The sequence below is a fragment of the Caretta caretta genome, chromosome 16, assembly GCF_965140235.1.
Source record: "Caretta caretta isolate rCarCar2 chromosome 16, rCarCar1.hap1, whole genome shotgun sequence".
NCBI classification, from domain to species: domain Eukaryota; kingdom Metazoa; phylum Chordata; order Testudines; family Cheloniidae; genus Caretta; species Caretta caretta.
In genome coordinates, this window is record NC_134221.1 from 25,883,090 (window position 1) to 25,895,851 (window position 12,762).

Genomic DNA, 12,762 nt, shown 5'->3' on the forward strand with positions numbered 1-12,762 from the left:
GGGGAACCAGGTGTTGTAGGAAGTAGTCCAAGGGAGGAGCAGTGAGGGCAGAAAGAGGAAACCCAGAATTGCTGAGCTGAGGGTCTCTGGACTGGAACCTGGACAAGAGGGCAGGCCTGTGTTCCCCTACCAGCCACGGAGGGCGTAGTACTGGTGCAGACTGCCTAGGACTGAACCTCATAAGTAGGAACACGGAGTGACCTAGCTGGAGGGCTAAGTCAGGAAGAGGATGCTGTGAGTCCTGGAGCAAGTGGAGCTGCAGACTAGAGTCAGAGTGACAGCATGCAAGCCGCGGACAAGGGTGTCGGCCGTGAGAGCTAATCCCCAGAGTGAGTAGGAGGAGGCACCAGCACAGCGGTGAGTGGAGCACCCTATGACGAGGCATATGAGTTACAACTTCCCTGAGGCACCCTGGCAGCATTTCAGAAATGAAGCATTTTGGTTTTTGTTTCTTTCCTCGCCAGTGCAGCTGGAGGAGCCAGTTCTACTATCTTGTGCTAGAGTTTGTGCCCCTTGGTTTTCTGTGTCCTTCTCTGTTGGCACCCCCCGCCCCTGCTTCCAGCCTACCAGGGAGGAGCAGCGGCCTCCTTTCCCATCCCTCTCTCCCCTTTTGTTTCCCTCCCTGCATTTTTGTAATTCTGTGATGATGGTCTGGCTGCTGTAATATCATTTTAGTGCACTACCCATATATATAAGGAGTTGTATATAAAATAATTATTTCTCTTACCTGACCTGAGAAACAAATGGATATTACTTAGTTTTTTAACACCTTAAGTACTGTTATCCACAGCTAATACTGGAAGTAAGAATGAGTGTACAGCCTCTTAAAATCTTTTTACAAATGAGTTATGTGAAAGTATTTCCCATTTTTCTTTGCTGCAGGCATTGTGTTGTAGGAAACCTTTTTTTATATAACACAGTGTTGCTTCTGCTCCTTCATGCAGCACATAGTCAAACCATGGAACACGTTGCCAGGGGATGTTGTGAAGGCCAAAAGTATAACTGGGTTCAAACAGAATTAGATAAGTTCGTGGAGGACAGGTCCATCAATGGCTATTAGACAAGATGGTCAAGGATGCAATCCCATGTTCTGGGTGTCCCTAAACCTCTGACTGCCAGAAGCCGGGACTGGATGATAGGGGATGGATAACTTGATAATTGCCCTGTTCTGTTTATACCCTCTGAAGCTTCCAGCACTGGCCACTGTCAGAAGATAGGATACTGGGTTAGATGGACCATTGATCTGACCCATATGGCCAGTTTTATGTTCAGATGTTCTCAGTTGTTTTGGTGATTTTTACAGCAAGAAGTCTGCTGAAGAGAACTGTGACCACAGGCTGGGTTTTTAAACATGTTGGGAGGGGGGGAAGCATTGTCTTTTTAAAAAAAAGATTACTACATTATTTTAACAAAAAGTCACTTTATTAATTCTAGACTACTTCATTCAACATCTTCGGTAACCATTGGAGGCAAAAGTTGAATCTTTTGGCCCAATTAAACATATATGTTTCCAGAACTATAGTATCATATGGTTAGAACTTGTTTTCAACAATAACACCAGAGTTACACTTAAAAAATATTTAATTTTTTCCACTTCCAAAGAGAGAACCTTGCAAAACCCAAATTAGTTTCGTGAACATAGGAGGTACATCTAAGTGAGCTTTCACTTTGCAATGAGTTCAGGGCAAGCCTGGAATATCTGCAACATTTTTAAAGTGTAAAATGTCACCCAGATTAATAGAATTTCCCAAATTAGACACCATTTAGTACCCCTTGCTTTTGTTTTGAAGAATTGCACCTCTAGTTTGATTGTATTCAGTGTGATGGCTCTAAACAGCCATGAGAAAAGGTTAATTAATTTTTCCTTTGGTGTTGTTGCAGAAACTTCTAGACCTGAACAACCTTCATTCCATCATGGCTGTGGTATCAGCATTGCAAAGCGCACCTATTTTCAGGCTGACGAAAACCTGGGCTGTAAGTTAACTTGTCTTTATTTCAAATCTTCTCCCTTTTGTTATGGTGTATAATAATCCTGTGCTTTGTTGTCTAAACATCACTCGATTGCTGAGTTAGAGCTGAAGGAAGGAAGGAAATTTACCTTTAGAAGTGATTTTGTGTGTGCACAGAGGTGACAGTAACCCGGCATGCCCCGGTGCGGGGTACTGGCAAGAGCTGGTGCGCCATCCCGGGGTGGACTGGCTTCCCCAGGCGCAATTTAAAGGGCCTGCAGCTCCCAGCAGCAGCTGGAGCCCCCGGCCCTTTAAATTGCTGCCGGAGCCCTGGGGTAGCGGCGGCGGGGCTGGGGCGGCGATTTAAAGGGCCTGAGGCGGTAGCGACGGCCAAGCCCTGGGCCCTTTAAATCGTCCCTGGAGCCCCGCCGCTGCTTCCCCAGGGCTCCGGCAGGTTCCGGGGACAATTTAAAGGGCCCGGCGCGGTAGTGGCAGCCGGAGCCCCATCCCCGGAGCCCTGCTGCTGGAGCCCTGGGGAAGTGGCGGTGGGGCTCCAGGGACAATTTAAAGGGCCCAGGGCTCTGGCAGCTGCTACCATCCAGGGCCCTTTAAACTGCTGCCAGAGCGCCCGGCTGCCACTGTTACCCCGGGGGCAGGGAGGGAGGCACTTGCTGGTACAGGATGGCCCGGGGCTGGCTCTGACCTCCCCCAGCCCCGCCCTTTCTGCCTGCGGTCCTGCCCCTTCTGGGGGCCAGAGCCGGCCCCAGCCCAGCCCCATACCGGTAAGTCCCTATACTTACTTTCACCCCTGTGTATGTGTGAACGAGAAATCTATAGTTTTATGGCAGTTAGTACAAACCATTGCGTTACACGTTTAACTAAAGCATAAGCTTAACTTGTTTGCGTTACTGTTATTTCCTTTCCCTGATTCGTTTGTCTCATTCATATGTTGTGCCATGTAATAACCTAGACTGTGAGCTCTTTGAGGCAATGACTTGTTTTTTGACTATATGCCTGTACAACATCTAGCATATTAGGGTCCTTACTTCTGGTTGGGGTCTCTACATATTATTGCAGTACAAATAATAATTAATAATAAAAAGCTTTCTTAGGTAAGTAGTTCTATCAAGATATCAAGCAGGACTTTGTTCTTTTAAAAAGTCTTTCGAGCAATTTTTGTCAAAGTCCAGGTTAACAGACCAAAACATTTCCGTACTTTAGGCAAGTCAAGCTTTCCCTTCAGTTCATTGTTTGTGTGTGTGTATATAGACAACATATACTATAATCCAAACTGTTTCCGGTGCTGAAAATCTTTATGAAAAGACACCTCCCCTCTTGTTCCATCTTACACACACATGACTTACTGTGATGTTTTGGGGATCACCCAGACCAGTAAGGGGTTCTGTCACCACCTGCCCTGTAACTTTGGGTGCCGAAGTGGTATGCAGCTATGGCTTAGAGCTCTAACAATGGTAGCCAGTCCACAAACATAAAGGTCTGACCCTGGCTTCCACCAGCCTACTTACGCCTTGCAGGCTTGACGCCAGAGCCCTTCCAATCTTGAGTCTTCCCAAATCTGTCCAAACCAAGTTCTCAACTACCAGACACTCAGACTTTTCCCCTCTTGGTTAATCACCCTCGAAGACATGAAACCTGCCTCCACTTACCAGTTCACTTTGGCACATACACTCCACACAGTTTTCACAACAGAGACTGCTTAGGGTAAAAGTAAACAAACTGTTTATTTACAAAAACACAAAAAAATCACAGATTCAAAGATGGAGTAGCAAGGGAAAGTGAACACATACAAGTTACAAAGGAAAAAAACATGAAGATGCAATATCAGGCTTTACAGTTCTAAGTTAGATACATTCCCTTTTCTAATACAAGTTACCTATTGCCTTTGAACAGTTTTCCAGTATACCCTCCGGCATAAAGTAGATCAAGCAATCACAGCCAGTCCCCCACTTTTGAGACTTTCCCTCAGTTCTGGATAAAAACTGGCTCCTCAGCCAGTTCTTTTAAAACTGTTGGAGGCAAGTTATTGGGACTTGCTGATCTGAAAATGTTTAAATGTAGTAGCTTTTATCCAGAAACGTTAGTGGAATGGAAAGAGTAGTGTCATCACCATCTGATGAGGCTGCATCATCTGTTTTTCCCAAATACAGAACAGAAATATTTATTGAACATTTCTGCCTCTTCTGCATTTTTATTGATAATGCTACCATTTCTATCTATTAATGGACCAATACCATGGAATCGTAGAATCATAGGACTGGAAGGGACCTCAAGAGGTCAGCTAGTCCGGTCTCCTGCACTCATTGCAGGACTAAGTATTATCTAGACCATCCCTGACAGGTGTTTGTCTAACCTGTTTTTAAAAATCTCCAATGATGGAGATTCCACAACCTCCCTAGGCAGTTTATTCCAGTACTTAACCACACTGACAGTTAGGAAGTTTTTTCTAATGTCCATCCTAAATCTCCCTTGCTGCAATTTAAGCCCATTGCTTCTTGTCCTGTCCACAGAGGTTAAGAAGAACAATTTTTCTCCCTCCTCTTTGTAACAACCTTTTATGTACTTGAAAACTGTTATGTCCCCTCTCAGTCTTCTCTTCTCCAGACTAAACAAACCCAGTTTTTTCAATCTTCCCACATAGGTCATGTTTTCTAGACCTTGAATGATTTTTGTTGCTCTTCTCTGGACTTTCTCCACATCTTTCCTGAAATGTGGCACCCAGAACTGGACAGAATACCCCAGCTGAGGCCTAATCAGCCCAGAGTAGAGTGGAAGAGTTTCTTCTCATGTCTTGCTTACAGCACTCTTGCTAATACATCCCAGAATGATGTTCGCTTTTTTTTTTGCAACAGTGTTACATTGTTGACTCATATTAGGTTGTGGTCCACTGTGACACTCAGATCCGTTTCCGCAGTACTCCTTCCTAGGCCGTCATTTCCCTTTTTGTATGTGTGCAACTGATTGTTCCTTCCTAAGTGGAGTACTTTGCATTTGTCCTTATTGAATTTCATCCTATTTACTTCAGACCATTTCTCCAGTTTGTCCAGATCATTTTGAATTATAATCCTATCCTCCAAATGACTTGCAACCCCTCCCAGCTTGGTATCATCCGCAAACTTTATAAGTGTACTCTCTATGCCATTATCTAAATCATTGATGAAGATGTTGAGGAGAACTGGACCCAGAACTGATCCCTGTGGGACCCCACTCGTTATGCCCTCCCAGCATGACTCTGAGCCACTGATAACTACTCTTTAGGAATGGTTTACAACCAGTTATGCACCCATCTTATAGTAGCTCCATGTAGGTTGCATTTCCCTAGTTTGTTTATGAGAAGGTCATGCGAGACAGTATCAAAAGCTTTACTAAAGTCAAGATATACCACGTCTACCACTTCCTCTCTATCCACAAGGCTTGTTACCCTGTCAAAGAAAGCTATCAGGTTGGTTTGACACAATTTGTTCTTGACAAATCCATGCTGACTGTTACTTATCACCTTACTATCTTCTAGATGTTTGCCAATTGATTGCTTTATTATTTGCTCCATTCTCTTTCTGGGTACAGAAGTTAAACTGACTGGTCTGTAATTCCCCAGGTTGTCCTTATTTCCCTTTTTATAGATTGGCACTATATTTGCCCTTTTCTGGTTTTCTGGAATCTCTCCCATCTCCCATGACTTTTCAAAGATAATCGGCTAATGGCTCAGATATCTCCTCAGTCAGCTCTTTGAGTATTCTAGAATGCATTTCATCAGGCCCTGGTGACTTGAAGACATCTAATTTGTCTAAGAACTTTTTAACTTTTTCTTTCCCTATTTTAGCCTCTTTTGGTCCTACCTCATATTCACTGACATTAACTATGTTACATGTCCAATCACCACCAACCTTCTTGGTGAAAACTGAAACAAAAGTCATTAACCACATTTCCGCATTTTCTGTTATTATTTCCCCCCCCCCCCCATTGAGCAATGGGCCTCCCTTATCCTTGGTCTTCCTCTTGCTTCTAATGTATTTGTAGAATGTTTTCTTGTTACCCTTTATGTCTCCAGCTAGTTTGATCTCGCTTTGTGCCTTGGCCTTTCTAATTTTGTCCCTGCATACTTGTGTTATTTGTTTATATTCATCCTTTGTAATTTGATCTAGTTTCCACTTGTTGTAGGACTCTTTTTTTGAGTTTCAGATCATTGAAGATCTCCTGATTAAGCCATTCTAGTCTCTTGTCATATTTCCTATCTTTCCTACACAGTGTGATAGTTTGCTCTTGTGCCCTTTAATAATGTCTCTTTGAAAAACTGCCAACTGTCTTCATTTGTTTTTCCCCTTAGACTTACTTCCCATGGGATCTTACCTAGCAACTCCTTGAATTTGCTAAAGTCTGCCTTGAAATCCATTGTTTTTATTTTGCTGTTCTCCCTCCTACCATTCTTTAAAATCATGAACTCTACCATTTCATGATCACTTTCATGCAAGCTGCCTTCCACTTTCAAAATCTCAACCAGTTCCTCCCATTTGTCAAAATCAAATCTAGAACAGCTTCTCCCCTAGTAGCTTTCTTCACCTTCTGAAATAAAAAATGGTCTCCAGTACATTCCAAGAACTTGTTGGATAATCGGTGCCCTGCTATGTTATTTTCCCAATAGATGTCTGGGTAGTTGAAGTCCCCCATCACCACCAAGTCCTGGGCTTTGGATGATTTTGTTAGTTGTTATAAAAAAGCCTCATCCACCTCTTCTTTCTGGTTAGGTGGTTTGTAGTAAACCCCTACCATGACATCACCCTTGTTTTTTACCCCTTTTATCCTTATCCAGAGTCTTTCAGCTAGTCTGTCTACTATTCCCATCTCAACCTCAGTCCAAGTGTATATATTTTTAATATATAAGGCAATGCCTCCTCCCTTTTTCCCCTGCCTGTCCTTCCTGAGCAAGTTGTACCCTTTTATACCAATATTCCAGTCATGTGTATTATTCCACCAATCTGTGATGCCAACTATATCATAGTTCTGTTTATTTACTAGCATTTCAAGTTCTTCCTGCTTATTCCCCATACTTCTCGCATTAGTATACAGACATCGAAGATACTGATTTGATTTCCCCCCCAGTTCTGTCTTGTCTCTCCCTTATCCTTGCTATAACAGCCCATGCTCCCCCCAAATTCCAAACTTTCTCTCAGGTCTCCATTGTCAGGATTTTTTTTTGTTCCTAATATATTTTAAAAACTTACTATTATCGTTAAGTCTGCTGGCCACAGTTTCCTCCTTTGCTCTTCATATCTGGTATCCTATTATCATATCACATGAAATCATATAATATCATATATTTTAGTTACTGTAGGCATTTCAATTTACTTTGCCAGATTTTCAAATAAAATTTTATTTGTAAAGAAAATTCACTTCTTTCCTCTTGGACTGAAAATCTTCCTTGTTACTGCAGAAATAAAGATAGTGGAAGCTGAGGAAATAAATGGAACCTTTGCAAATTTTGGAAATATGCTTGGTTAATAAAGTCTTGTAATTATCTTTGAAAGAGTTACAGCACTAGTAAGGGCAGTCCAAGCTTCTCTCCCATGCCCCCAACCAATATGCCACCACAGCTCTTGAAGGACCACCACTAGGACTCGTAAGGGGAGTGCTGTTTCCATGCTTATGGAACTCACCCTTCTACTGAGACTGCGAATAAGAGTCCCAAGTGTTAGAGTTTCAGAGTAGCAGGCGTGTTAGTCTGTATCTGTAAAAAGAAAAGGAGGACTTGTGGCACCTTAGAGACTAACCAATTTATTTGAGCAGAAGCGTTCGTGAGCTACAGCTCGATGAAGTGAGCTGTAGCTCACAAAAGCTCATGCTCAAATAAATTGGTTAGTCTCTAAGGTGCCACAAGTCCTCCTTTTCTTTAAGTGTTAGTGTGTGTGTTGTGGATAACTGCCTACTGGCAATTAGACTGTGACGAAATCCTCATTTCATACAGCCTACTGAAGGAATCTTGATTTGTAAATCACCTTAGCTGACCCTAATATGAGAGAAGGATGTCTTTGTGTCTCATTACCCAAATCACATCTCTGTCATGTGATTTTCATATAATATGATGAGAAACACAAATCTATATGCATTAATTCTGCATTGTCTTGTAAAATGTTTCTATTTCAGCATAGAAGTTCTGCTGTGACCACCACTCAGTAGATGCTTTGATTCATGATATTTTAGCATTCAATCTCAATGCTACAATACTATGAAACAAAAGGTCTATACAAATTTTCAATAGACGCCTTTGGCTGGACTCCCAGAAAATGCAAAATTCTGTGGGCAGACCTGTTGTTTATACTAAGGAAGATCAGTACAATACTCCAGTTTTCTTTTAAATTATAGTGGCTTCCCATTAGGGAATGAATTCATTACAGAATGTATGTAATAACTTTTATTGGCCCTTTACTATTCAATCCCTTCAGTCCTCTTAATTTGCTGTTAGTTTATACACAACAACCAAGTCATCTCTCAGTTGAAGTGCTCACTTGTACACAAAACTGTATGGTAGAATGTTTCATATTCCTTATCCTTTTAACATTTTATCCCAGTTTATGTTTGAAGAGGTACATTACTTGCTCACTTTGTTCTCTAATGAAAAGTTTTATTTTCAGACACTGTTTTCTGATGAGACTGTCGAGGTTTTAATAATATATCTTATTGCGATTGTGATTTTTTTTTGCATCATGATATTATTTGGAAATAAACATTTTAATTAGAGTGCAAAATATTGGGAGGAGGAAGAATGGGGTCATCATCAAGGTATATATCCTTTTCTGAGTTATAATTTGTAACTTAAGGGTCTACTCTGTTTTAAGACTCTCAGAACTTGGTGCTCCTGATTGTAACTCCTTTTGTTTCGGTACATCTCTGTTACTTTAGGAGATTTTTGGTCTGCTCCAACTTCAAATATTTATCCTGGTTCCTTTATTTCCTAAAAATACTAACCTATACCATTGGTTATTTAAAAAAAAAAATCAGAATCTCACACTACCCACATTTTAGGGCTTTCACCAGTGTGTCTTATTCTGCTTTTTCTGTGATGGATTTGCAATTTGAGTTTCAATGGAGAATCGATTTCAGTCTTCCCACCAAACACAAACACCACAAATTTGAAGATGATACAAAATTATTCTAGATAGTTAAATCAAAGATGACTCTGAAGAGTTACAAAAGGATCTCATAAAACTGGGTGATTGGCCAACAAAATGGCAGATTAAATTCAATGTTAAGTGTAAAATGCACATTGGAAAACATAATCCCAACTACCCACACAACGAGATGGGGTTTAAATTAGCTGGTAAACACTCAAGAAAGAGATCTTGTAGTCATCATGGATAGTTCACTGAAAACATCTTGTTGGTGTGTAGCAGCAGACAAAAACCTCCAATGATGGAGATTCCACAACATCCCCAGGCAATTTATTCTAGTGCTTAACTACCCTGACAGGAAGCTTTTCATAATGTCCGCCATAAACCTCCCTTGCTGCAATTTAAGCCCACTGTTTCTTGTCCTCTCCCCAGAGGTTAACGAGAACAATTTTTGGCCCTCCTTCTTGTAACAACCTTTTATGTATTTGAAAACTGTTATGTTCTCCTCAGTCTTCTCTTCTCCAGACAGACAAATGCAGTTTTTTCAGTCTTTCCTCATAGGTCATGTTTTCTAGACCTTTAATTATTTTTGGCACCTTAGAGACTAACCAATTTATTTGAGCATGAGCTTTCGTGAGCTACAGCTCACTTACATCTGATGAAGTGAGCTGTAGCTCACGAAAGCTCATGCTCAAATAAATTGGTTAGTCTCTAAGGTGCCACAAGTACTCCTTTTCTTTTTGCGAATACAGACTAACACGGCTGTTCCTCTGAAACCTTAATTATTTTTGTTGCTCTCCTGTGGACTTTCTCCAATTTGTCCACATTTTCCCTGAAATATGGTGCCCAGAGTCCAGAGGTGTGTATATATATATGTCAGTATATAAATCCCACACCTTGAATACTGTATGCTGTTCTGGTCACCCCATCTCAAAAAATATATATGTGATGGGATATTTACCCCACACCGACCCTGAAGGCATACGGGGGCTCAGGAAGGGGCAGTTAAGTTTCACAGTTGCACCTGACGGAAGGCCCATGGTTTTATAAGTATTAATTGCTCATGTAACTTAGCAGGGCTTCAGCCATGGGGGCGGGCAAAGGGGAGGAGGGAGGTTGGGGCTGCAGCCGCAGGATGGGAGCGGGGTTCAGGGCTCCGGACAGGCAGGGGAGACTCAGGGCTTTAGCTAAGAAGAAAGAGCCAGTTTCAGCCCCAGTGCTCCCCCTGTAGCTAAAGCCCCAAGGCCCAACATGTGCTGCGCCCCACTCCCCAGCTGAAACGGGGAGTGGAACCATGGGGAATCCTGAGCTCCAGCATCCCCCACAGGGCTGAAGCCTTGAACGGAGCTGCAGGGCTGAAGTCGTGAGCCCTGGTGTTCCCTGGGGGCAGAAGTCCTGAGCCCCATACCTGGAGTCCTACAGCCCCAACTCCCCACCCCATGGCTGAAGTCCGTAACCTCTTGTCCAGCATTATGGGACATTTCAGAGTTACAGACAACCTCCGTTCCAGAGGTGTCCATAACTCTGAGGTTCTACTGTAAGTTTGTTCCATCAGTGGCTGTTAGCCAAGATGATCAGGGACACAACCCCAAGCTCTGGGTGTCCCTAAACCTGTGACTGACTGCCAGAAACTGAGACTGGATGATTTTGGATGGATCACTTGATAATTGTGCTGTTCGGTTTATTCCCGCTAAAGCATCTTGTACTGGCCACTGTCGGAAGACAGGATACTGGGCTAAATGGACCATTGGTCTCGCACAGTATGGCCATTCTTATGTTGTTACGTTTTTGTTGTATTATTGTACAGCCGCCAGGCAAGGAGAGCAGGAGAAAGTTGCTGTATTAAAAATATTGTTTCTTTTTGGGTTCTCTGCCATTCACCCTAGATTTTTTTTTTTTTTTACTCCTAATAGAAGCTGTGACTCTGTTAAATATATTTACAGATTCAGTTTTTTCCTTTTTCCTTTAATTTACAGTCAGATCTGGAGGTCAGGGAATTAGTGAACTCTAGCAGAACATCCAAATGAAGAAACATACAAAGCTGCTCAGGATAAAACATTGTTGGTTTTGAGCTCCAGTGAAAAATTAGGGAGCCAAGTGAAAATAGAACCTGTTTGAATTAGTAGTTTAAAACATGTTGTATGAAAAGAGGAACTGTACTTAAAAACAAAAAACAGATTACTTACCCAAAGGACCATGTTCCTATGGAATAAAAGATGTGGTTACATTTTGCTGCTTTGTATGTAATTATTTTGTGTTACATTCGTAGTTAGTGATTTGTTCTTTCTTATATGCAAAAGTTTGGAAGTGTTCAAAACACAATAATGTCAGTGAAAATCTCTCTGAGTTCTCTTAATTATATTGTTTATATAAGAGTTAATCTAGAAAACAGAATGGGAAGTGCTGGCTGTGTGTTGTACACAGTATGTATGTGCTATGTATGCCCAGTGCCCAGAAATCTTTATATGTCGTCCAAAGTATTCTATCAGATCTCAAATGCTTTTATTTGTATAATGGAGTACAAACTAGACCTCAATAGGGACCAAGATGGAATACTGTCTGTGTATTTAAATTGGAACTGTGAACTGCATGTAGTTCTCATTTTGAAATTAATACGAGTTCTCCCTTTTATTTTAATGGGCATTGGGTTGGGCTCAGAGTGATTGATTCCTATGCTGATTCCATTGAAGTCGATCGCAGAATTCCCATTAACGTCAGAGGTACAAGATTGGCCCTTAGCATGTTAACCATTCAGCACTGGACACTTGGGTTCAAATTCTGCTTTCAGTTGTAGGCAAATATTTGGTCTCATGAGTGCACATTACAAAACCCCTACACAAATTGGCACAAATCAGCATCACTGACAGTTTCTGCTGAAAGAGAATCAAGACCATTTGTATCTGAGATGTACTGGCAGAGATGGGCATGAGCCACTTGCAAAGTTCCTGCCCATCTAAGCCTACCAGAAGCCAATGCTATTAGTCTCTCATGTTTAAGAAATAGAAACTTGCACAGAAAATGTGAATAAAATAATACCCTTGTAAAAAGGAGTGAAAAACAAAGAATACTTTCATTAATTTTTCTTTAAAGTTTAACTTAAGTTTCATCATATTCAACTGCCAAATTGAGGATTAAATTGTCTGGACATCTAAACACGTGTTTTCCTGTGGCTGTTTGCTACTAGCCCTGTTTATACCAAAAACAAGGGGTGTGTGTGTGAGAGAGAGAATTGGGAGCTGCCTTGGCTTCATTAATCCTTTATATCCACTTTATGAGTCACTAAGTGTTTTTCAGTGCCGGAAAAAATATTGAAAGCTCCACCCACATCTTGCCATAGGAATTAAAATGGCAGTGTTGGGTTTTACTGCTGTGCTGTGGAGTATGTTAAAAAGAATTAAGTAAAAAAAGCATGTCTTGAATTGATTTAACATGGTCACTAATATCTGCTTTCCTAGCAGTGATCAAGTTTTAATGTATTCACAGGGCAGTGCCCTATAAGATTTCCTGAAGAGCTGGTGTGAAGTGAGCTGAAAACACAACATTAAACATCACTTGTGATGTGACAGCTGAGATGTATTCGCAATCTGTTCTGCATCCTCGTCACTTGATACATTTAGATTTATAAAACTATACAACATGGGGCCTGATCCTGCAACATTTGTGCACATTGATTTCAATGGGACTGCTCTTGT

The 12,762-nt window shown here is 41.5% G+C and overlaps 1 protein-coding gene across 9 annotated transcripts in view; it reads left to right on the forward strand.

Annotated features, from left to right (window-relative positions):
* RALGPS1 (Ral GEF with PH domain and SH3 binding motif 1) overlaps positions 1-12,762 on the forward strand; it is a 398,334-nt gene that overhangs the window by 107,689 nt on the left and 277,883 nt on the right. For all 9 annotated transcript variants that reach the window (XM_048823454.2, XM_048823456.2, XM_048823452.2 and 6 more), the window contains one exon: positions 1,882-1,974. In XM_048823454.2, coding sequence (XP_048679411.1) covers positions 1,882-1,974 — 93 coding nt within the window. The remainder of the gene's footprint in view (positions 1-1,881; positions 1,975-12,762) is intronic.